Genomic DNA, 26611 nt, shown 5'->3' with positions numbered 1-26611 from the left:
AAAAAGTGCGTCCTATAGGGCGAAAAATACGGTATTTGTCTACTTGTACTTTGACGTGCTTTTGAACTGATAGGTTGGCAGGAGCAGGGACCGAGCAACAGGAGCTCACCCCGTCGTGGGGATTCGAACTGCCAACCTTCTTATCGGCAAGTCCTAGACTCTGTGGTTTAACCCACAGTGCCGCCCATGCCACATTGGTGTGGGGGGGTGTATCAATCTCACATATGCATATATATGCACATTATGCTTTAAAAAATTGCCTACAAAGACTATGAGCATTGTATACATCCCCCACCTCCTCTCTCAAGATGGTGCATAACTGAGGATCCTGAAAACTGTCCATGTTCTTTACACTGCTGTTTATTTACGTATCTCACTATCATGGTTGCTGAGGGAAGACTGGGAATGAACCATCAGCCAGAAGCAGGTTGCCTAGTGATCAGTATGGTAGTCAGTGGCCTCTTTTCCTCTGGCTGCCATATCCTAACCTCATGCTCCTATTCCTCTTCTGATGATGGAGCAGGCCTACATTCTGTCTCGGGTCACTGACATTGCAGGGATTAGTCCCAGCCAATGGAGAGCCACTTGTCTTGTGCTTAGAAAGCACACGTCCAAGAAGTTTCCCCCTGGGCCCTTTCCTTTGGAGAAAACCCAAATTGCTGTTTGCTATGATTGAGCACAAAAGAGCAGTTTTCCCTGGGGGAAGCAGTGGAACCAGAGGAAGTGTGGATAAGCCACATATGTGCGTCCATGCACCTGAGTGTATACACGCATGCAAGTGTTTGAGAGAAGAGAGATGTGAATCCACAACTGAACATTTTCAACTGGCTTTGTAATCAATTTCAGTGTTTCATGCCTGATCAGAGGGATTTTCCCACACACCTAATTTTCCATGAATATTATCAATGGGTCTTCCAAGCATGTCCGTTTTAACCATTAGACACACTTCACTTCTCTGAAATCTCCATGCCTTTCTTCCCATTCATTGCTGTGTTTCATTCCAGTCCTTGTCAGAGATCATAGCTCTTTGAAGGACCTGAATCTTGGATGTGGAATAATGGCACACAACATTTAAAAAAAATAATGTGAATGTGCATAACTTCAAGCAATTTGGTTCCATTGACACAAAGTTTTAAATGTCATGAAAGGAAGAGCTCTGTGAGGATGCACAGTTTAATTTCAAAAAATGTGTCTTCACTGCTTTCTGCTAATCCTGTTGCAATTTTTCCTTTTGCACACATGATGGTACCAAAGGGACAAAGGAAACCCACAGTTATATAGTTATTTTCAGAGCATCCAATTCTACCTCTGAGGCTTTCTAAAGAAAAGTTCATGTGGTGACTTTAAAGGATTGCTCTGGAGGTGCAAATAAATAGCAGCAGGATGGGGAGACAAGGGGAAAGCATATGAAATAGTGTTGTGTTTTTTTGTATTTCCAAACCTCATCAGGAAAAACCACTGTGAATAGAATCACAGAACTGGGAGTTGCTACTGCTTTTCTCAGACAAAAAAAGAAAAAGAAAAAGCTGAAGTCATCTGGTGACAACTGTATAAATGATTTAGAATTGGCTGTGGACCAGATCCTGCAACTCATCTGTTCATTACAGTGTAGCAGGCTTCACAGCTGAAAGATGGCAATGCAATTTAGTGCTGTGTACATTATCCTCTTTGATGCAGGGCACCAGTTCAAAAGAGATTTCCATGTAAGAGAGAAGGATGCCAAAGTCCTGTCATTTGTCTACTGAATCTGCCAGAGCAAATAAAAGAGCCATTCTACTGGGGGTTTTGTTTTCCAGTGTGTTTGGTGTAAAACTAGATTGCCAAATGAAATAATGAACTCATCCAGCCACTGGTCCTGCAAATATTTTTTCTTGTGTTAAAAAGTGATGTTATTGAAAGAAACTACTTCTAAGCGCTTATTTGCCTTTTGAGTTACAGCTAGGATCACTGACCTAAGCATTTAGCAAAGACCATTTTGCACATTCCCCTCCAGATTCAGTGTTTCAGGGGTTCCAAAATGCTTAATTGCCATGTGGCTTTTTGTAACTCCAAAGTGCTTTAATTTCATATGTAGGAGAACTGAAGAGGTTCCAGACTGGAGGTCAGTTCCCCCACGTGCTCTTGTTTGTACTTCCGTTATGCACCTCCAGTTCACCTATATCCTGTTGCAACAGCTGCCACAGAAATTTCACAATCCTGGAACTAATATGGCCCCAAATCCACCCTGTTCACCAATTCTTGGTTGCTTTCACCCAAGCAGCACTCTTGCTAACACAGATATTATATTGATATATAGATATAGATGATTGTTGGGAGAAGATTGAATTTGGATGAAGGATCAGTATCATTCCATGCTTTCCTTCTTGTTCAGACTTGTCTCACAACAAGCATTACTGTAGCTTTCCTTTGGCTTGACTAGTGCACAGAGAGCAATTTCCCAAAGTTCTCAGGTTTAATCCCTGGCATTATCAGGCAGGGTTGGTAGAGACCCCTGTCTGAAACCTTGGAGAGCCACTGCGTGTAGATAACACTGACCTAGCTGGCCAGTAGTTGGACTTCATAATAAGGTAGCTTCCTATGTCACGCTCATTTTTGTACTGTAGGCTACATTCTGGCCACAGAAAAGCCAGTGATATCTAGACATATCTCTCTGTCCAGGCAAGCAAGAGGCATTATTAGTCCCAGAATGTGTGTGGAACAGTGTTGGTGAAGGGGAAGCCTGCAGAGAGTCCCAGAAATCAGATACTTCAAAATATATGAAAAGTGCACAGAACAAAAAAAGTAGACACATCATAGGCTTTTTCCTTTTTTTATAATTTTTTTTATTGATTTTACATTTTCAAAACAGATTTCTAGCAGCAATACTAGGGGGGAAAAAAACATACAAAAAACAAACAAAAAGTAACGAAGACACAGGTGCAAACCCTCCAACAAATACAAGAAAGAAAAAGGAAAAAAAAAACCCACCCATCCCCTAACAGTGATTGACTTCCCTTCAGAAACGGCTTGAGTTGTAGTCCCACGCTATCTTCCTGCGGGGTGTTTTTTATCTCCTTTGTTTACACCTCTCAAACTTTATATGTCGCCTACTGTGATTTTAATGTTTCCTAAATTTGTTTCCATATATGTAAGGAATTTACTCCAGTCATTAATAATTTTTTCATTTTTCTGATGCCTGATCTTCTGTGTCATCCTTGCTAGCTCTATATACTCAAATAATTTGGATTGCCAGTCTCTGATGGTTGGAATATTAGGGGTTTTCCAGTTTTTCGCTAGCAATATCCTGGCGGCTACCGTTGCGTATTGGAACAGGGTTTGGTCCTCTTGCCTAATCTCCTTCCCAACCATCCCTAAAAGGAAGGCTTCCGGCTTTTTGGGGAAGGTGTATCTCAAAAAATTTTTTAATTCGTCATAAATAAGCCCCCAAAACCTTTTTTACTTTTTCACAGGCCCACCACATATGATGGAAGTCTCCTTCTTTCACCTTACATTTCCAGCAAGTCTTGTCCCCCGTCTTGTACATTTTTCCTGTTAGGGAGAAATCCTGCTTGGTCTTTGTGGATAGATTTCGATAGGTACTTTTTAAGCCTGTTTGCCATTATTCCTGCGAATAATTTATAATCATTATTAAGTAATGATATCGGCCTATAATTTCTTATGTCCAGCTTATCCAATTCTAATTTGGGGATTAACGTGATGTGCGCCTCTTTCCAAGAGTCGGGCACCGAGCCTCCTAGTAAAATATTGTTCATCACTTTACAAAGGACCGGGGCCAGAGGTTCTTCTAAAATTTTGTAATACTTTTGGGATAACCCGTCAGGGCCTGGTGCTTTCCCAGGTTTCATCCTCTTAATCATTTCCTTGATCTCATCAACCGTTATTAGTTTGTTTAGGTAGGTTTTCTCCTCATCCATCATCTGTTCTCCACTATTCCTTTCCAAATACTTATCTATTTCTTCCGTGTCTTCCTCTTTCTTTTTATACAAATTTTCGTAAAGTTGAAGGAACCTTTCCTCTATTTTACCGGGGTCCTCAGTTATTTGTTCTTCTAATTTAATTTTATTAATCACATTCTGTTTTTTCCTTTTTCTAAGTTGCCACGCCAATAGCCGTCCCGTTTTATTCGCATGCTCAAAATACTTTTGCTTCATTGATCTAATTCTCCATTCTACTTCTTGACTTATTAATATCGAGTATTGCGTCTGCAGCGTTTTAGAAATTTGTTTGGTCCTTTCGTCTCTAGGGTTCGCTATTAGTTTTTTCTCACATTCCCCCAATTGTTTAACTATTTCTTCCTTCTTTGATTCTCTTAATTTTTTTCTGTAGGTATTTTGCTGAATAAAAAATCCTCTTAGGACCGCCTTACTGGCGTCCCAAACCACGTTAATTTTTGTTTCTTTATTCAGGTTCATATCAAAGTATTTTTTAAGGGTAGTCTTAGCCTTTTCAGTTATCTCCTCATTTTCAAGTAAATATTCATTCAATCTCCATCTATATGGGCCTGATGATTTGCATTTTATTTCCAACACAATTGGGTTGTGGTCAGAAAGGGTTCTGGGTTGTATTTCACATTTCATTATTCTTGTTGATAACTCACTTGAAACCCATATCTGATCGATTCTGCCCCAACTTTGGTGTGGTTCTGAGAAATACGTGAATTGTTTCGTTATTGGATTTTTATGCCTCCAGGCGTCGATTAAATCCAGATTTTCTTGAAGGTTATTAAATGATTTAGGGAGTTTCCCTTGGTTTGATTTCCTCTTTTTCCCATTTCTGTCTAATTCTGGCGATGGCACTCCATTCAAGTCTCCAAGCAGAATTAATTTGTGATTCTCTAATTCTAGTAACATTTGCTCCAGTTTTTTAAAGAATTCTGCTTTCTTTGTATTGGATGCATAGACCGTTACCACATTAAATTTTTCCCCTTGATGGTTAATTTGAACTCCCAAAATTCTACCTTCGGCGTCTTTACAAATCAATACTGGTTCCCATTTCTCTTTAGCATAAATTACTAGCCCTCTTTTTTTTTCTACATCCGAATTAATAAATTCTACTCCCAACTTTTTATTTATCAATATATGTTTGTGTTTTTTGGCAATGTGTGTTTCTTGCCAGCAAATCACATCATAGTTTATATTCCTTACAATTTTTTCTAGTTTATTCCTTTTTGATTTTTCATTCAAACCGTTTACATTCCAAGTCAAAAAGTTTAAAGACATTCCTAGCGATTTAATCTCTTTATTCAATCAAAATTTTTAACTTTATATTTTGGGGCTTCCGTTCTTAGTGTAGTCCTCCTCTTCTGCTTCTTCTCCTCCCACCGCACCCTCTTCCTCTTCTGTTTCTTCTCTGATTTCTCCCTCCTTCTGTCTCCCTTTCTTATCTTTCTTTCTTTTTCTCTCGTTTCTAGATCCCTCTCTGTCTCTTATCCTCTCCTCCCCCTTACCAAGCTCTTTCTCATATCTTCTCAAAAAAATTTCCACCTCTTGGATATCTGTTAGTTTGAATCTTTTGTCTTTGAAAAAGAAGGCGATCCCCTCAGGGAACTCCCATCTATATAGTATACCATTTCTCTTCAGAGCACCGGCTATCTGTCCGTATCTTTCCCTTTTACGCAAAAGTCTAACTGGGATCACTTTAAGGATAATAATTGGTTTATCCTCAATTATTAATTTTTTATGATAGCTGGTTTTTAATATTAAGTTCTTCATCTCAATTGAGTTTAAGATTACTAGACAGTCCTCAAGAGGTTTCTTTGACCTGTTTTGTTGGGGTCTCATTCTTATTTTAAAGGCATTCTCCACCGTACTGGCCACCTCTTCCTCTTTCAATTCCAGCCATTTGGCCAACTCCTCAATCACTTTCTCTTTTATATTCCCTTTATATTCCTCTCCTATTCCTCTGAATTTTAGGTGGAGATGTTTCTGTCGCATTTCTGTCATCGCTAAATTATCCCATATTTGCTCCTGCATCTTATTCACTACTCTCACTTCTTCCTTTATCTTTTCTGTCTCTTTTTTCTGCTCTCTCATCTCTTTTTGAATTTTTTTATTGGTTTCCTCATATATTTTTGACTTGGCAGACAGTTCTTGAATTTTAATGGAGAGTTCACCTACTGCTCCTTCTATCTTTCTATCTATCAACTCTTGCATTTCTCCTAGTTTGTTTTCCATGTGGGTTTCATTTTGTTTAAACTCCTCCTTGATTTTTAGCCAAAGGATATCTAGGTCTTTAATTTCTTCCTGTCGGGATAGCTTCCATTCATTTGGGGTTCCCCCAGCCTTTTTCCCATCTTTCCCCCACATTGTGTCCTGAGTTTCGCGTTCTGTATTTTATACCAAAAACTCTCCCTTAAAGGGCTCACAGTCTTCCTTCCTTCTTTCCTTTCTTTCCCTACCTTCTCCTCCTCAATCTAGGTTATACCGAAGTTAACAGGTTCAACTGCTCCACCACCTCCAAAAGTATCTAGGTTTTGTAAGGTGTCTCACCCCTATACCTTTGATTGATCTACAAATGGGTCAAACCCCATGTATTTGCAAATAGAATTGCAAGTGCAATTTCCAAATATCCGAGGGGAAGTAGTCCTGACTCACAAAGCCAGGGGAAGCTAGAATATTTTCAAGCAAACATTAAGAAAAGAGAGAGGAGAAGAAAAGGATGGTAGAAGGGAAGGGGGGGCAGAACCTATGAGGGAGGGTAAGGGAAAAAGAGGGGCAAGGGGGCTTGCAATGTCCTGCAGCCCTCGCCACTCTCTAGTCCCCTATATTTTCTAGTCTCTTATGTCTTAATTCTCCGAACGTCCGTAATTAAGAGTCAGCCTCCATCTGCCCCCTTCTCTTTTATTTTTTGTTCTATCTACGCCGCTCTTCTCAAGCTTTTCTCAAGCTTTCCCCATTTGCCGCCGCCTTCAATGCACTCCCCAATTGCCAAGTTCCGATTAGGGTTTATAACTGTATCTCACCACCGGGGAAACAAAGTATGAAGCAAGGGGGTAAAATAAAGATTCAAACAGGCAACCTCTTCATTACTTTGTATTTAGTGGTTAGTCCTTAGTCCTTAGTTTTACTCAGGCAAAAAATCAGTACTCAGACAGTCAGGCAATGGCCGGGAAAGCGGAAGCCGCTGCTTCCTTCTTTGTATGCCTGAGATTCAGCGACCCGCACCATTTTCTACTCTCCGCCGGCTGAATTCCTCACCAAAATCTTTAAACATCCACGGCTCTCCCCGCTTAAGATCCAATTTTTTTTAACAATTTAGCGCCCAACACGTAGGAGAATCCGTTCTTGTCCAGTGGAGGTTTGTCGCTCCTCCTCGGCTGAAACTAGAGGCATCTCAACACGGAGTCGGTGTTTTCCCTTTCTTGCGCTCGCAGCCCCTGTCCCGAGTCTCTTCCACAGAAAAAAGGAACAGACCCGAAAGACTACAGACCGCTCCCACGCAGCCGGGAAACCTATCCCCCAGGGTCTCCCCCCTGGGATTTTTGGGGGGTGCAGTGCCCTTGCAACTCCCCCAAGCCTCCATGTTGATCAGAAAGTCCTTGCAGGGACTTTCTGCGCTTCTTCACCGATCGCGATCCAAACCGGAAGTCCCATAGGCTTTTTGCTTTGAAGTACCACTGACCCAGTGGCGGAGCTTCATGCGGGGCTGGTGGGCGTCCTGGGGGCATGGTACACCCACCAGGATTGCGCTGCCGGGGACAGTGTGCTCCCCACACACTCCTCTTCCTCCGCCACTGCACTGACCAATGGGAAAAGTCTGCCAGAGGCTGCAATCAGGGGGGGGGGGGGTACAGCCAGAGCCAAAAGTGGCAAAAGTTTGCAGTTTTGCAGAATTGTCTGGATGTCTTTCTCTGCACCACCCCTCCCTTAGAAAAATACCCCCAAAACACTCTCACAAATATACAAAGCAGAAGAGGCCGCTTTTCCCAGAAGGTCAGTCCAGAAAGCAAGAGTGAGACTGCCGTGTCTAGAGAGCTAGATAATGCAGCTGTCCCCATGAAACAGCCAAGGGGTGCATGTTCCCCCATCTATTCCTAAGGATGAATTTTTAATTAATATATTTTTAAAAATACTTGCAAACTGATATGGAAATAAGCCAGTGTGGTGTAGTGGTTAGAAAGTCAGCCTAAGATCTGGAAGACCAGGGTTCAGATCTCCACTCGGCCGTGAAACTCACTGGATGACCTTGGGCCAGTCCCTGCCTCTCAGCCTAACCTACCTCACAAGGTCGTTGTGGAGATTACTGTATTGAGTTTATTGGAGGAAAATGTGAAATATAAATGCTATAAAATATAAATTCAATAAACAAATAAAAGAAACTGAAATTGATAGATTCACCCATCCCTGTTTGGAATCTTGGGTATTTTAGTCTGGCTAGAATGAATTAACGTCAGTCCCTCTGTCTCTGTTGGCCTGTCTCTCTCTCACACACATTTTTGTTCTCAGTTATGACATGTATTTCAAGAAACAAAACAAACAGTGGCGGTGGGGGCAGCAATGAGAAATGTGGCATCTAGGCTGGCCCTGAGAGAAATACCTATAGAGATATACTTAACAAAGAGCCATTATTGAAAAGGCTACCCTTGATAGCAAACATGGTTGTGTGTGAAATACAAGGATATATTTCTATTTGGTCTATATGCATGCACACCACCTGACCTCTGCAGACAGTTAATGTGAGTTAAGTAAGAGGCCAATCTAGCCAACTTGCATCCTTGGGGCAGGGGAGGAAGGTCAGGGGAAAGGCTGCCAAACTATACTGCAGGATCCAGACCAGTAACAGTAATTGTAGCATGAGGCTGGTTCACATGAAGATGCGCAGTGAAAGGAAAATGTTTCAAAGTCATCACAAAAGTAGTATGGCTACACAAATATTTCTAAGCCATAGGTATTGGTTTTTTCCATTGGTATAGTCTTTCTACTGCTTTTGTACACATTATCATTTTAATGCTGCAAAGGTATATGTCTTGAATAGCATAATAAGCAAAATAAGGGTACATTCTCACTTTTAGCCAATATGCAGTGTAAATGCACTTTTTTGATGGACTTTTAATGTTATATCCTCAGTGTGCTGTTGTAGCATTATATAATTAGAATGGCCACCTACACATCGGCCAAAAAAGGTGAAATCCATCACCCCAAAAAGAAAGAACAAACATGGATACTTTTTTGCAGTTATGGTAATGAAATTTTTAAAAGCTCAGTCACTGATTTTGCCTAAATGCTTCCATACCACTAACATGGATGACATGGGGGGTGTTACATTTTTGTTGTATTTCAAACAAGTAGATTGCAAAACCCCTTAAATGGATTGCTCCTAAAATTTGGAGGAGCATAATCAGATTTCAGTATGTTGATCTTTGACCTAAATTACTTGAATTTACACAAAGTGTGCTTCATTATTGTTTAATGGCAGACTGTAAAAGGGCAAAAGAGAAATGGAGATGGAAGGGGGAAGCACCAGTGGATGAGGCTCCGTGGGTCTCCTCCTTGCCTGGAAGTTCTTTCTGGCAGACAGCGGTGCAGCCTCTTAGCTGACAGCAGAGACCAGTTTGTGCTTTAGTTATGTACGGTTTGTTTTATAAAAGAACAGAAGGCTTTCCCTCAATCTGTTCCTGCTTACAATTATTTCTGCTTCAATGAGCCACCAAGAAATTGCACTTGAAAATGCCAAGTCTTGCCAGTGGCCTAGAAGCGTCACAATATAAACTGAGTTTATTTCATGAAAGCAAAAAGCTAAGTGGCAGGTCACATAGCAAATTATGCAAATGGCCTGCCTGCAAAAGAGCAACCCATCTCTGCCTCTAACCAGTGTGATTTTACCTAGAGGATTCTCTAGTTTGTCTAAAGGATACCCCCCCCCCCGGGTGGGGGTAAAATTTCCAAAACCTTAGTATCAGGTTAAAGAAACTTGGTGATATAAATGCTACTTTGAAGAATTCTGCACCACATGTTTGGGGGACATGCTCCATCACTGGGATATTGCCTGGTTTCAAAATATGTGCCCCCCCTCTCTCTCACACACACACACGGGGAGAGAGAGAGAGAGAGAGAGACTCTTACATAATTCCAGGCAGGTGATTAATTGCTTCATATTTCTCATTTTCCAGACATGGTGGAGGTTCTGGGGCAGTGTTACAGTGTCATTTTCCTTGGAGAAAGGGCACTGGAGACTTACAATTTATAATATCTGGTTTTATAAAAGGCCTCAGGTTGTGCTGAAGATCGATGACGTGCGTGTGACATCAGGATGTTCGGAGGAGCCAGGAGCAGAGCCGAACACGGTGGCATAATGACTTCCATGTTGGTGGCTCGTGCTCGGCCTCCTCTTCCTCCTGCTGCCGCCACCAGTCGGGGGGGGGGGTGTGCTTTGCCCATCTTTCCTTTATATGGCAGGAGCAGGAGGAGCTGCTGGCCAGGGAATCCATGCCATGCTTGGTTCCGTGCTCAGCCTTCTCCACCTCCCGATCATTTGGAACATTAGGGGCCACCCCCCAAAAAAATAATAATATTGGGGGCCCCAAAAGGGCTGAGCCCCTAGGAGTTGCCACCCCTGATTTCTATCGAGGATTCATCCACACTTCTGCTTGTCCCACCCCTAGAAAGCTGAGTTCTGAGCGGTTTTCTGCTTCACCAGAGCTTTCTAGGCCTGGACTGGGCCATTTTGCCCTGGCCCCGCTCTTTTCTCAGGGAAAACCCACTCTTTAGCTTTCAGTTGGAACCAAGAGCAGTCTGTGGAACACCCCATCACCATTTGCTCCAAAAGCTAAAAAGTGCTTTTCCTGGGCAGAACAAGAGGAGGTGTGGAGAAGCCCGCAGGCTCAGTGAGCGGGAAGTTGGGCAATGCCAGTTGCAAAGCAGCTTCAGGCCCAACTTCAGTGGGGCTTGAAAATTCTTCAGCTACCATCCTATCTTCTCCTTATCATACCAAATTGAAAGCTGCTACGTACCTGTGCTGTTCTTCCCAGTTGTGGGCCCTTTAAAGCCAGTCAGAGCTCAGCTATTTGGATGACAGGTCTGCCAACATGGCGCTACCCAGCATGCTCCCTACCACCTCCAACAATGGAGTGGCACAATTCCTTCTTGTTATTGACCACTCTGCATTCCCACTCCATGGCACGTGAAACATTTTCTTTTTTAACTTGAAAATATAGCATGCTACCTTTTTAAGGTTCCCTTTGCACATATCACCTAATTTGGTAAAATTAGTCCAATGCCCCTTCCGACCTTCAGGAGGAGGGGGGGTTGTGGGATCACGACCCCGCCCACACTCACTCTGCGAGGCTGGCGTCAGCCTCGCAGGAGACAGGGATTCACCCAATTAGCATACCCTGTGGCACCAGCCAATTGGCTGGCGGCAGGGGCGGGCCTTCCTAGGGCCACTTAAGGTCAGGGCAGCCCCTGGCTCGCCCCCTTTCTTCCCTGGAGACGACGCAGTTTCCCACCCACCCGCCCTTTAGGTTTTGCCACTGACCTTGCTATAGGCTTCGGCTGGTCGCCGCAAGGGGCCTGGTAGGAGTTTTTCCATTTGGCTAATTGGCTGGTTTTGTGAGCCACTTGGTTTTTTCGCCTACCTCGTAGCAAATCGTCACAACTCCCTCGGTTTTGGCGGTAGGCATTGGCCGGGGTATTATCATGCAGATGAGGTTGGGGGGGAGGAACGCCATCACCTCCCCCAATGCTTGAAGGGTAGTTCGTTAAAGGACTCCGAGGGGCGACGCCTCGTCCGAAACCTACGGAGGCTAGGGCCTAAAGCGCGCCCCCGAGCGGTAACCCCTCGGGGAGCGCCTAGGGATATGCATCTCGGGTGGCTCCCCCTGTTGGTGTTTAACCCTTCCCGGTCAGACCGGATAGTCGGTTAGGGCCAATGCCTAAAGCCAATACCCTTCTTTCCTGTAATCAATAAAGTTGTGGCCATTTTCGCCCATTAACCTAAAACTCTGTGTCCGTTGTCTTCATTTATTCCACCTGTGGGGGGGAGGGAATAGCCACACAATCTAGTTTATTCAATTAACAACAGCTGTGATTTCTATGAGACTAGGCAGAGTGGCTGCAATAGAAATTAAGAAACCAGCATAGGCTTTTCCTCTGCTGATTGCTGACCCAAAATAAGGACATGGGTCCGACAAATCTGTTCTTAGCTCATGAATGTCTGGTGATTTTTAACCCCTCTGCAAAAGGCTACACTCAGCAAGAAATGGAGGTGTGCTATTCACATGGTGAACAACTACAGTTTTACTGCAGGTAAAATAGCTGTACTTTTCATCACTTTAAGCCCATGGTTTTAAAGTTGCTTACCCTTAGGGTCCACATCAATTGTCTGCTGAGAAACAGCTGAATTTGCAGGAGGATCCTGGCCAGGTCAGATAGAGCCTAGGTAACTCGCTGTGAAAATTGAGAATGTGTCCTAGAACGACCCTGACTCTCCCTCTTGGCTGCGTATTTCAAGGCAGGTTTGGTAATACAGGTAGACAAGCTTTCTTCCAGGGAACCTGGCCTGCCATTATTCATCTTTTCATCAAAAGATGCCTTTTAAGGAACCCCAGTGCTCCTAGGAACACAGTTTGAAAATATCAGTGTAAGCTGTTTGTTGGCTACATATGACTCTCTTTGACATTTGCAAGACAGGTGAAACAAAATATTAATCAGTATTAATTTGTATCTGAAGAAAGTAGTTAGTGGAAGGCTAAAGAATGCCCCCCCCCTTTTCTTTTCTTTTTTAAAAGAAAGGGGCTGAATAGTTTATTGCAGAACTATCAAATTCCACCCTTCACTTGCTGCTTTCCCATTTGGGAAGGGTGAGGAGACAGGAAGGCTGTCTCTTCCCCCACCCCAGGAGCTTGGTATTGGGAGATTTTGGTTGGGAGAATGACTAGAAGATTGCTCACAGATCTCCAAGCACAAGTCCTTAGACTCTTGTTCTCATTCCTCTAATATTTGTCAGCAATTATGCTCATTTTTTCAATCATTTTAATGATGCCCCAGCTGTAAAGAGTTTGACTCTGGTTATATTTGGAGGAATCTCTTTAGGCGATGGCAATTGTAAACAACACAAATGGAGGGATGATTAGAATGATGAATCCTTCACCTGTAGGCCCAAAGAGTGCCCTGTTGGGTCAGGCAAAAGGCCTACCTAATGTGGGGGAGGGAGATGATGAAGATGATCATCCAAATGTCATAGACCAAATGGAGCAAACAGCACGCAGACCTAGTGGTGAGAGGAAAAAATCCTTAAATAAGAGACATGGGGGAATGATTAATGGACTTCAATGTCTGTACACTAATGCACAAAGCATGGGAAATAAACAAGATGAGCTTGAGCTCTTGGTACAGCAAACTAAATATGACATAATAGGCATCACTGAAACCTGGTGGGATAAGTCCCACGACTGGAATGTAATAATGGAGGGATACAATCTATTTCAGAGAAAAAGACCAGACAAGAAAGGAGGAGGAGTGGCGTTATATGTCAGGGATGTGTATACCTGTGAAGAGATCCAAGATTTAGAACCTCAAAGCCAAAGTGAGAGCATTTGGGTCAAAATTAAGGGAGAGAAGAATAACAGGGACCTCATTGTGGGAGTTTGGGACGCGGGTGGCGCTGTGGGTAAAAGCCTCAGCGCCTAGGGCTTGCCGATCGAAAGGTCGGCGGTTCGAATCCCTGCGGCGGGGTGCGCTCCCGCTGCTCGGTCCCAGCGCCTGCCAACCTAGCAGTTCGAAAGCACCTCCGGGTGCAAGTAGATAAATAGGGACCGCTTACCAGCGGGAAGGTAAACGGCGTTTCCGTGTGTGGCTCTGGCTCGCCAGAGCAGCAATGTCACGCTGGCCACGTGACCCGGAAGTGTCTCCGGACAGCGCTGGCCCCCGGCCTCTTGAGTGAGATGGGCGCACAACCCCAGAGTCTGTCAAGACTGGCCCGTACGGGCAGGGGTACCTTTACCTTTACCTTTACATTGTGGGAGTTTACTATAGATCCCCAAGCCAAATGGAGGACATAGATGATACCTTCCTGGAACAGATGGCCAAGCATGCAAAAGGAAGGGAGACAGTAGTAATGGGGGACTTCAATTACCCGGATATTTGTTGGATGTCAAACTCAGCCAAGAGCATAAGGTCAAACAGATTCACTGGCCTTGCAGACAACTTCATTGTCCAGAAAGTGGGAAAAGCAACAAGAGGAGCAGCCATTTTAGATCTGGTCCTAACCAATGTTGATGACCTGGTTAGTGGGGTAGAGGTGGAAGGATCATTAGGCGCGAGTGATCATGCTCTTCTGAAGTTTATTATACAGCGGAAAGGAGCAGCCAAGCATGTTGTTGTTTAGTCGTTTAGTCGTGTCCGACTCTTCGTGACCCCATGGACCAGAGAACGCCAGGCACTCCTGTCCTCCACTGCCCCCCGCAGCTTGGTCAGACTCATGCTGGTAACCTCGAAAACACTATCCAACCATCTCGTCCTCTGTCGCCCCCCTCTCCTTGTGCCCTCCATCTTTCCCAACATCAGGGTCTTCTCCAGGGAGTCTTCTCTTCTCATGAGGTGGCCAAAGTACTGGAGCCTCAGCTTCACAATCTGTCCTTCCAGTGAGCACTCAGGGCTGATTTCCTTCAGAATGGAGAGGTTTGATCTTCTTGCAGTCCATGGGACTCTCAAGAGTCTCCTCCAGCACCATAATTCAAAAGCATCAATTCTTCGGCGATCAGCCTTCTTTATGGTCCAGCTCTCACTTCCATACATCACTACTGGGAAAACCATAGCTCTAACTATACGGACCTTTGTTGGCAAGGTGATGTCTCTACTTCTCAAGATGCTGCCTAGGCCTGTCATTGCCCTTCTCCCAAGAAGTAGGCGTCTTTTAATTTCGTGGCTGCTGTCACCATCTGCAGTGATCATGGAGCCCAAGAAAGTAAAATCTCTCACTGCCTGCATTTCTTCCCCTTCTATTTGCCAGGAGGTGATGGGACCAGTAGCCATGATCTTCGTTTTTTTGATGTCGAGCTTCAGACCATATTTTGCACTCTCCTCTTTCACCCTCAATAAAAGGTTCTTTAATTCCTCCTCACTTTCTGCCATCAAGGTTGTGTCATCTGCATATCTGAGGTTGTTGATATTTCTTCCGGCAATCTTAATTCCGGCTAGGGATTCATCCAGCCCAGCCTTTCACATGATGAATTCTGCATATAAGTTAAATAAGCAGGGAGACAAAATGCAGCCTTGTCGTACTCCTTTCCCAATTTTGAACCAGTCAGTTGTTCCATATCCAGTTCTAACTGTAGCTTCTTGTCCCACATAGAGATTTCTCAGGAGACAGATGAGGTGATCAGGCACTCCCATTTCTTTAAGAACTTGCCATAGTTTGCAATGGTCGACACAGTCAAAGGCTTTTGCATAGTCAATGAAGCAGAAGTAAATGTCTTTCTGGAACTCTCTAGCTTTCTCCATAATCCAGCGCAGCCAAGCATACTAGGACTCAATTTCTTGACTTTAAGAAAGCCGACTTCATAAAACTTAGGGAAGTGCTGGGTGAGATCCCATGGACAGTAATACTAAAAGGAAAGGGAGTTCATGATGGCTGGGAGTTTGTTAAGAGGGAGATAGTAAAAGCACAACTTCAGGCAATACCAATGAGACAGAAACATGGAAGGTGCCTAAAGAAGCCAGGGTGGCTATCTAAAGAACTTTTAACTGAGTTAAGATTAAAAAAGGATGTGTACAAAAAATGGAAAAGGGGGAAACCACCAAAGAGGAATTCAAACAAATAGCCAGCAAGTGTAGACACAAAGTCAGAAAAGCTAAAGCACAGAATGAACTCAGGCTTGCTAGAGAGGTTAAAAGCAACAAAAAAGGCTTTTATGGGTATGTTCGTAGCAAAAGGAAGAACAAAGAAACAGTGGGGTCACTCAGAGGAGAAGATGGTGAAATGCAAACAGGGGACACAGAAAGGGCTGAACTCCTCAATGCCTTCTTTGCCTCAGTCTTCTCCGATAAAGAAAACAATGCCCGACCTGAAGAATTTGGAGCAAAGGATTCAGCAGAGGAAACACAGCCCAGAATAACTAAGGAGATAGTACAAGAATACTTGGCTAGTTTAGATGTATTCAAGTCTCCAGGGCCAGATGAACTGCATCCAAGAGTATTAAAAGAACTGGCAGATGTGATCTTAGAACCACTGGCAGTCATCTATGAGAATTCCTGGAGAACAGGCGAAGTCCCGGCAGACTGGAGGAGGGCAAATGTTGTCCCTATTTTCAAAAAGGGAAAAGAGAGGAACCAAATAATTACCGCCCAGTCAGTCTGACATCAATACCAGGGAAGATTCTGGAACAGATTATTAAGCAAACAGTTTGTGAGCACCTAGAAAGGAATACTGTGATCACCAATAGTCAGCAGGGATTTCTGAAAAATAAGTCATGTCAGACTAACCTGATCTCGTATTTTGACAGAATTACAAGCCTGGTAGATGAAGGGAACGCAGTGGATGTAGCCTACCTTGATTTCAGCAAGGCATTTGACAAGGTGCCCCATGATATTCTTGTAAAGAAGCTGGTAAAATGCGGTCTTGACTATGCTACCACTCAGTGGATTTGTAACTGGCTGACTGACCGAACCCAAAGGGTGCTCATCAATGGTTCCTCTTCATGCTGGAGAAGAGTGACTAGTGGGGTGCCACGGGGTTCTGTCTTGGGCCCGGTCTTATTCAACATCTTTATCAACGACTTGGATGATGGACTCAAGGGCATCCTGATCAAATTTGCAGATGACACCAAACTGGGAGGGGTGGCTAACACCCCAGAGGACAGGATCACACATCAAAACGACCTTGACAGATTAGAGAATTGGGCCAAAACAAACAAGATGAATTTTAATAGGGAGAAATGTAAAGTATTGCACTTGGGCAAAAAAAATGAGAGACACAAATACAAGATGGGTGACACCTGGCTTGTACTGCTGTACATGTGAAAAGGATCTAGGAGTCTTGGTTGACCACAAACTTGACATGAGCCAACAGTGTGATGCGGCAGCTGAAAAAGCCAATGCAATTCTGGGCTGCATCAATAGGAGTATAGCATCTAGATCAAGGGAAGTAATAGTGCCACTGTATTCTGCTCTGGTCAGACCTCACCTGGAGTACTGTGTCCAGTTCTGGGCACCACAGTTCAAGAAGGACACTGACAAACTGGAACGTGTCCCGAGGAGGGCAACCAAAACGGTCAAAGGCCTGGAAATGATGCCTTATGAGGAACGGCTAAGGGAGCTGAGCATGGAGAAGAGGAGGTTAAGGGGTGATATGATAGCCATGTTCAAATATATAAAAGGATGTCACATAGAGGAGGGAGAAAGGTTGTTTTCTGCTGCTCCAGAGAAGCGGACACGGAGCAATGGATCCAAACTACAAGAAAGAAGATTCCACCTAAACATTAGGAAGAACTTCCTGACAGTAAGAGCTGTTTGACAGTGGAATTTGCTGCCAAGGAGTGTGGTGGAGTCTCCTTCTTTGGAGGTCTTTAAGCAGAGGCTTGACAACCATATGTCAGGAGTGCTCTGATGGTGTTTCCTGCTTGGCAGGGGGTTGGACTCGATGGCCCTTGTGGTCTCTTCCAACTCTATGATTCTATGATTCTACCTTGAGCAGCCTTCTCCTGCCACCAACAGCTAGCCTAGAACATCTCTAAAGTTACACATAGCAGAACTAGGTCATGAAAGTGGGGGACTGGGTATGACCAGTGGGTCAGACTCTTATTCTGCCTACTGCCCACAGCCGAGTGTCACAAGCAGGTGGAGCTGCCCACCTGCCAATTGCCCAGGGCCACAATGCCATCAGAAATCAAGCCATGTTACCAGTGAATTCCTGCTTGCAGAGGTTGGACTAGGTGATCCTTTCAGTTCCTTCCAACTCTATGATTCTAGGCGCAGCTTTTGGCATAATAATAATAATAATAATAATAATAATTTGTACCCCGCCCATCTGGCTGGGTTTCCCCAGCCACTCTGGGCGGCTTCCATAGAAACCCAAAAATACTAAAATATCACACATTAAAAACTTCCCTGAACAGGGCTGCCTTAAGATGTCTTCTGAATGTCAGGTAGTTGTTTATCGCTTTGACATCTGATGGGAGGGCATTTCACAGGGCAGGCGCCACTACCAAGAAGGCCCTCTGCCTGTTTCCCTGTAGCTTTGCTTCTCACAATGAGGGAACCACCAGAAGGCCCTCGGCGCTGGACCTCAGCGTCCGGGCAGAACGATGGGGGTGGAGACGCTCCTTCAGGTATACTGAGCCGAGGCCGTTTAGGGCTTTAAAGGTCAACACCAGCACTTTGAATTGTGCTCGGAAACGTACTGGGAGCCTATGTAGGTCATTCAAGACCGGTGTTATGTGGTCTCGGCGGCCGCCCCCAGTCACCAGTCTAGCTGCCGCATTCTGGATTAGTTGTAGTTTCCAAGTCACCTTCAAAGGTAGCTCCACGTAGAGCGCATTGCAGTAGTCCAAGCGGGAGATAACTAGAGCATGCACCACTCTGGTGAGACAGTCCGCGGGCAGGTAAGGTCTCAGCCTGCGTACCAGATGGAGTTGGTAGGCAGCTGCCCTGGATACAGAATTGACCTGCGCCTCCATGGACAGCTGTGAGTCCAAAATGACTCCCAGGCTGCGCACCTGGTCCTTCAGGGGCACAGTTACCCCATTCAGGACCAGGGAGTCCTCCACACCTGCCCGCCCCCTGTCCCCCAGAAACAGTACTTCTGTCTTGTCAGGATTCAACCTCAATCCATTAGCCGCCATCCATCCTCCAACCGCCTCCAGGCACTCACACAGGACCTTCACTGCCTTCACTGGTTCAGATTTGAAAGAGAGGTAGAGCTGGGTATCATCTGCATATTGATGGACACCCAGTCCAAACCCCCTGATGATCTCTCCCAGCAGCTTCATATAGATGTTAAAAAGCATGGGGAAGAGGATGGAACCCTGAGGCATCCCACAAGTGAGAGCCCAGGGGTCTGAACACTCATCCCCCACCACCACTTTCTGAACACGGCCCAGGAGGAAGGAGCAAAACCACTGTATAACAGTGCCCCCAGCTCCCAGCCCCTCTAGACGGTCCAGAAGGATGTAGGATGGCAGTGTAGAAAACGATTTCTGAACAGCTTCAGTGGATCCTATTCCCTATTTGATTTCATTTGCTTTTACTACAGAATGTGATGCATTTAAGAAGATGAGGAAGAATGAGATTTTAAATGAGAAAACAGCTACCACAGTATGACAGCTTTTACACTTCAAGGGATACATTTTTCTGAATTGTTAAATCCAACAGAAGTTCATCATGTATTAGGACTGGCAGTGCTGCTTCCAAGTAAGCAAATGAATAGTATTGGTGACTGACCATTTCACAGTTAGGAAATCTGGAACAAGAACTAATATTCATAGAGTATTTTGTTCTGGTGTCAAACTTCTGTGAAGCAAAGCCACCCACCCTAAATGGGGATAAGTGATTCCCTTAACAATATTTTTAAATTCCCCCATGCCAGGCTTCTTGACTGGCATGGGAAATATCTAAGTATTTGGAGGGCTAAAATGTGAAAAATGGGTGACATTTATTTTATGTCCCTCTAGCCAAGCCTTAGCCAGCCTTGGATCTTCAGGTCTTGTTACTGCAAATTATAGCTACCATTATCGGTTTTGTTGTTTAAAATATATATGGCCCACCCTTTATCAATATGAATACTGTTAAAAACTGTGTGTTACCAAGATACAGTAGGTATCATAGCGGCTAGGTCATCTCTCTTTAAGCTAGCACATGGTGGTCATGATCACTGCCTCTGAATCTTGGAGAAATGCTGTGTCCAACTCCAGCAGCTACATCAACCTCTGAACATGATCCTTCAGTGCAGGCATGTAACATACGGTATACCCTAAAAGCACTGCACTGGCCGCCCCATAGTTGCTGCGCCCTGTTTATAATCCCCTAAATATTTGGAGCCCAAGAATCTGTAGGAGACTTGGCTCCTAAAGTATTAAAAACGGATATTTGCCCTAAAACTTGCTCAGACCGCAATGCAGTTTAATATGGATCTGAAAATGTCCTTACAGGGTTCCTTCAGATGGAGAATGAATGATGATTTGTTGAGGAGTACCCAAATTGTAAATAAAGCCCAAAAAGCCTTAAAGGATTATTTTGAAATTAATATGAATCAGGGAACTTAAACAAGGGTTATTTGGGATGCCAGCAAAGCAGTAATGAGAGGATTTCTCATTCAACAAAATTCAATTAGGAAAAAGACACAGAATGAGAAAAAAGATAAAATTTTGGAACAACTAAAAGACAAAGAGAAGAGGCTTAGAGGTAACCCAAAGAATTTGCAGATACAAAAGGAAATTAAAGCCTTACAGATTCAATATTCACAGATTATAAATCAAGAAATATAATGGAAACTAAGGAGGATGAAACAAAGGAACTTTGAATCTGCAAATAAATGTTGGAAACTCTTAGCTTGGCAATTAAAAAAGAGGCAAAAGCAAAGTACTATCACAAATATTGTAACAGAAGGAAAGTCTGTGAAGAACCCTGTGGACATAAGAAAATGTTTTCACAAGTATTACAAACAACTGTATAAAAAGGAGAAAGAGGGCCAGGCTAAAACTGAGCAAGTTATTAAAACCAATGGTTTGCAGAAGATTCCTGAAGATAAAAAGATCCTACTAAAGGGACTAATTACAAGCCAGGAAGTGGAATATGCAATAAACTCAATGCAACTTGGCAAGGCCCCGGGACCAGATGGTCTATCAGCAAAATACTATAAGAAAGATTGGCTTATCCAACCATTGGTAGAAGTATGCAATATGATTCTAGGAGGGGGCAAAGCACCTGAAACCTGGAAGGAAGCTTATATTACTCTGATTCCAAAACAAGATCAAGATAGATCCAATGTCAAGAATTACAGACCAATCTCCCTACTTAATGTGGATTATAAAATCTTTGTGAATATACTGGCTAACAGGCTAAAGAAGGTTCTGTCTGAATATATACATAAGGACCAGGCAGTTTTCTGTCTTGAAGACACATGAAAGACAATATTAGGAATGTTGTAGATATATTGGAAAAGTTGGAAGCAAGAAAAAACTGTAAAGCAATGTTAATGTTTATTGACGCAGAGAAGGCCTTTGACAATGTATCTTGGAGTTTTATGTTACATAATTTAGAAAGTATGGGGGGTTGGTCAAGACTTTTTAAATGAGATTAATGCGATCTATCTTGAACAAAAAGCTAAAATTATTGTAAATAATGTGGTCTCGGAGGAAATTAGAATTGAGAAGGGAACCAGGCAAGGCTGCCCACTTTCCCCTCTGCTGTTTATTTCAGTCCTAGAGGTCTTGCTAAGTATGATTAGAAAAGATGAACAAATCAAAGGTATTACAGTAGGATCCAAACAATATAAATTAAAAGCCTTTGCTGATGATTTAGTACTGACATTACAGGATCCAGACTCCAGTGCAGTAAAAGCACTGGAGTTGATACAGGAGTTCGGACAGGTAGCGGGATTTAAGTTAAATAGGACAAAACCAAAGTATTAAAGAAAAATCTGGATAATGATGAAAGAAAATTATTACAAGAAAAGAAGGGCTTAGATTTTGTGAAAAAAGTTAAGTATCTGGGAGTCAATTTGCCAGGGAAAAATTTGAATTTCTATAAAGATAACTATGAGAAACTATGGAATGAAATTAAGAGAGATCTAGAGATATGGTCAGATTTAAAATTGTCACTAATGGGCCGGATTTCGGTGGTGAAGATGAATGTATTGCCAAAGATGCTATTTTTGTTTCAAGCAAAAATTTTTGCTCCCAATTATAGACAATGTGAAATGTTTTAAAGAATGGCAGAAAGCTTTATCTAGATTCATCTGGCAGGGGGGGAAACCCAAAATTAAATATAAATTACCATATTTTTTGCTCTATAAGACTCACTTTTTCCCTCCTAAAAAGTAAAGGGAAATGTGTGTGCATCTTATGGAGAGAATGCAGGCTGCGCAGCTATCCCAGAAGCCAGAACAGCAAGAGGGATTGCTGCTTTCACTGCGCAGCGATCCCTCTTGCTGTTCTGGCTTCTGAGATTCAGAATGTTTTTTTCCTTCTTTTCCTCCTCCAAAAGCTAGGTGCGTCTTGTGGTCTGATGCGTCTTATAGAGCAAAAAATACGGTACTAACAGACTCTAAAGAAAGAGGGGGGTTTTCCCTGCCAGATTTGAAGATCTATTTTGAAGCAGCTGCGCTTTGCTGGATTAAGGAATGGATACAACTAGAAGACACCGATGATTTAGATCTGGAGGGATTTGACAATGTGTTTGGATGGCATGCATATTTATGGTATGATAAAGTAAAGCCCATAATGCTTTTAAAAACCATGTAATTAGGAAATCTCTGTTTGATGTGTGGATAAAATATAAAGATCTCTTAGAAAGGAAGACACCCAGATGGCTCTCGCCAATGGAGGTGAAGGCCCAGAAAATGTTAAATATGGAAACCAAGTGGTTGAGATATTAAGACCTGTTATTGGAAGACAAAGAAGGTTATAAATTAAAACCATTTGATCAAATCAAAGATAAGATAAATTGGTTACATTATCACCAGATCAATGAATTGTATAAACTAGATAAGAAAAATGGTTTTGCTTCAGAAAAAACTAAGTTGGAAACGGAGTTGTTGGACTCTAAAGTTAAAAATTTGTCTAAAATGTATAATTTACTGTTGGAATGGCACACAAAGGATGAACAAGTTGAATCAGTGATGATAGATTGGGCAAGAGATGTGGGACATAATTTAATGTTTGAAGACTGGGAAAGATTGTGGAAGAAAGGGGTCAAGTTCACTGCATGTACAGTGTTAAAGGAAAATATAATGAAAATGATGTACAGGTGAAACTCGGAAAATTAGAATATCATGGAAAAGTTCATTTATTTCAGTAATTCAACTTAAAAGGTGAAACTAATATATGAGATATTCTTGACATGCAAAGCAAGATCTGTCATGCAACCTGCGCCAACCTGGTGTTTTTGCCCGCAACTGCTATCAGCCAATATAGCAGATGGTCAGGAATAATAGGAGTTGAGTTGTAGTTCAAAACATCTGGAGGAAACCAGATTGAGGAGTGCTAGATTGGGGATATCTGAAGAGCATTGTAAGCAGTTTTGCATGGATACTTAACCACAGTCCTGCTTGTAGGGCCAGATGGCTGCTTTTCTCCATTACATAATGGTTTTTTCCAGTCTCTAAGAGTAGGATCCACATAGAGCTGGGCTGGTAAAAGTCAGTACAAGATAGCATTGGACCCCAGCTTGTCAATCGCAGCCTAAATTCGTTAAGAAATCCCTGGTAAGCAATCTGCTTCCAAGCCATTTTGCCAGGTGATAATGTGGAAATTGATACCATGATTCTGAAGCAACAGAGACTTGTTGTTCAAAAGGCAGGTCTTTCTTCAAACACAGCAATTCTTTTTAATTTTTTGTTTCTTGGCAGTTTCTGAATGAACTAGCTTGTCATAATCTTGCATATGTGTGGTTACCCTCTGGACTTCCCCTCCAGGACTTCATGCAGGGCATGATTCTGCAAGTGTGGAAAACTGCAGTGTGTGGCATTAGGGCTAACATCTCACAGTTTTCTTTATTGTTCTTTTTAAAGCAAATTCTAGCTTGAAAGAAGGTTGGCAATATCTGATGAAATCTCAGAAGTGAGAGGGATTTCTGACAAACACTTTCAGTGGTCATAGGCAAGGCTCAGCGTCTCTCTGCTTCTCAAGATTAGAACAATTAGCAGACTAACTTGTGCAAAGTAATAAACATTGCAAAATAACCTGCAGAAATAAATTATGGGGATTTGCTTAATTTTTCTATTAAACACAGGTTTCAGTGATTTCAATGCAGTATCTGTGTTTTCCTTCTCTCAGAAATTTGCTTTTTAAATAGAGATTGCCCAAAGCACTGCTTATTGGTCAACATTTTGGCTCCAGAATTTTCAATGCCCCCTTTTGAATTTCAGACTTATCAATGAATCTCTGAGGGACCAATTGCTTGTCACCATTCAGAAGACCTTCACCTATACCCGGACCCAGGCCCAGCATCTCTTCATAATCCTCATGGAATGCATGAAGAAGAAGGAACTGGTATGCAAGCACATTCTCTAGGCATGAAACACAGAAGCCCAATTTCATACCGGCTTGGTGCATAAATAAGGTTCAATCTCAGTTTGGAGATTGGGGGACCTGTAGTTGTATGCAGTCCATCTTTCTAACTTCCATGGCTCAAACCATAGTTTGTGTTAGATTTGCATTACCCAACCTCTGGCTTCTCTAAGGCTCGCCCAGAATATCTCAAAGCCATGAGCTGAAACCACGCTTAGGAGGGCAATTGCAAACTGTAATTTGGGGCAATCCTGGTTAGCCTTATCCATAGTTAGTGACATGTTTACCTGAAGTTTAACCTCCTTGGAAGGAAGAGGGAATTCATGCACAAGAGAGAGAATCTAAAATTAAGGTTGCTATGTTTGGAAGAGCAAAAAAGAGGACACACACACACACACACACACACACACACACACACGGCTCAGCTGGGGATGGGGAGCCTGCCGCTTCCCAGCTGAGCTGTGCAAAGAGGCCCCAATGCTCCTGCATGCAAGTGGGGGGAACACCAGGGCTGACTCAGCTGAGGATCGGGAGCCCCTTGAGCATGCACATGCCCAAACATAAAAACAACAGCAACCCAGACATTTTTTGTAAATTGTAAAAATCAGCCTGGCTGGAGATGTTGGCCATGGAAAAGAGGACAAGTCAAGGAAATCTTGGACGTATGGCAACCCTACTAAAATGCACTTTTCCCAATCCCCAGCACATGGTTTGGAGACTGGTTATGTTACATCTGTGTGAACTAAAACTGTGTTTCGGTGGATGTCATTTAGAAACCATTCTGTCTTTTACATGTACATCTGTGTAACTGGAGACTTGGGCATGAAGAGTCCATAAGACCAGCCACAAACAGCTGATTAAAAGGCGATTTAAGTAAAATGTAAGAACAAATAAAATGGGAATTACATTAAAACTTAAAATTTGTAGGAATAGCTTCCATTGGCCTTACCTGTATAATGTCATTAACTCAATTAAGAAGTTTCATTGGACTTTAAGTTATGGATAAATTATTCACAGAGCTTAAAAAATGCATCCATCACATTATATTACCTTAGGTCTGGCTGGAAGCATTTAAATATTGTTTTCAGAATCTGAATTCCAAATGTGCATTTTCTGAAACCAGTGGTGTTATTCTTTTTGTGTATAAGCTGTTGCTGCTTAACAATTTGCCTCCAGCAGCATGCTAGGAGCTATGCAAAATGCAATGAAAGATGCAATCCCTGTCCCAGGGCCTTGCATGAAGAAATCAAGGGCAGCATCAGTAAGAAGAGTGTTGAATTATTAGTGGTGGGGCAAAATCAAACCAAATGGCAATGCATGTGACAGGGAAGATAAGCCTGAGATGGTTTAGGGTCACCATTGCTTGATGAAGTAGATCTTTATGATGGACTTGACAGACTGCAAAGCTTTTCTAAACAGAGGGGGCTCCCTGGCACAGAAATGATAATGGTAGCCATAAAAACCCCCAGCTATGTTCAGATTGCAAGTTCAGATTGCCAACATTGTTATTTTTTAGCATTTATTTAACCATATCAATGAGCTTAAAGGTAAAGGTAAAGGGCCCCCTGACCATTCTGTCCAGTCGTGGCCGACTCTGGGGTTGTGGTGCTCATCTCGCTTTACTGGCCGAGGGAGCCGGCGTACAGCTTCCGGGTCATGTGGCCAGCATGACTAAGCCGCTTCTGGCGAACCAGAGCAGCGCACGGAAACGCCGTTTGCCTTCCCGCCAGAGTGGTACCTATTTATCTACTTGCACTTTGACGTGCTTTCGAACTGCTAGGTTGGCAGGAATCAATGAGCTTAGTGGTGTACAAAACAGAGAAAGTAAATAAAACTGTATGAAATGTTTTATGGTCACTGGCATAACTAAGCAGGATCACAAAAGATAACAAATTCAACCTATTTTGTTTTAAAATTATGGCTTAGAGCCACATGAGTATTTTAAAAAAGCTTTATCCCTGTAAGTAGATTGTATGTTGCCAAGCCCTCAGCCCATGTACAGAAAGTTTTAGCATGTAATAATGTTTCACCCACTGATAATGATTCACAGTGCAAAATTATTTACATTAAACATATTTTATTCTTTTTTAAGTATGTCTGGTTTTTGGCTTTACAGAAGCTGGAAGGACAAAGCCACAGTTATAATTTTGGAGGCTGAAATGTATTAAAGGCTTCCAATTACATAACTTACCCAGAACTCCAACAACACTGAGTTGGTGAGAGTCAGTCTGAAAGACATGATAGAATCTGAGTTGCCAATGCCACTACAGTGGTACCTCGGGTTAAGTACTTAATTCGTTCCGGAGGTCCGTTCTTAACCTGAACAGTTGGGCCTCCTGCTGCTGCCGCACCGCCGGAGCACGATTTCTGTTCTCATCCTGAAGCAAAGTTCTTAACCTGAAGCACTATTTCTGGGTTAGCGGAGTCTGTAACCTGAAGCGTATGTAACCT

At 43.0% G+C, this 26611-nt stretch overlaps 1 protein-coding gene across 6 annotated transcripts in view; it reads left to right on the top strand.

Moving 5' to 3' along the window:
* The window catches only part of TRPM3 (transient receptor potential cation channel subfamily M member 3), a gene marked incomplete at its 5' end in the record, with an annotated part of 420896 nt that overhangs the window by 312498 nt on the left and 81787 nt on the right, over positions 1-26611 (top strand). For all 6 annotated transcript variants that reach the window (XM_079995989.1, XM_079995985.1, XM_079995990.1 and 3 more), the window contains one exon: positions 24019-24142. In XM_079995989.1, coding sequence (XP_079852115.1) covers positions 24019-24142 — 124 coding nt within the window. The remainder of the gene's footprint in view (positions 1-24018; positions 24143-26611) is intronic.

Source organism: Podarcis cretensis (assembly GCF_951804945.1).
Source record: "Podarcis cretensis genome assembly, chromosome: 11".
NCBI classification, from domain to species: Eukaryota; Metazoa; Chordata; class Lepidosauria; order Squamata; family Lacertidae; genus Podarcis; species Podarcis cretensis.
This window is presented reverse-complemented; position numbering and strand designations above follow the sequence as displayed.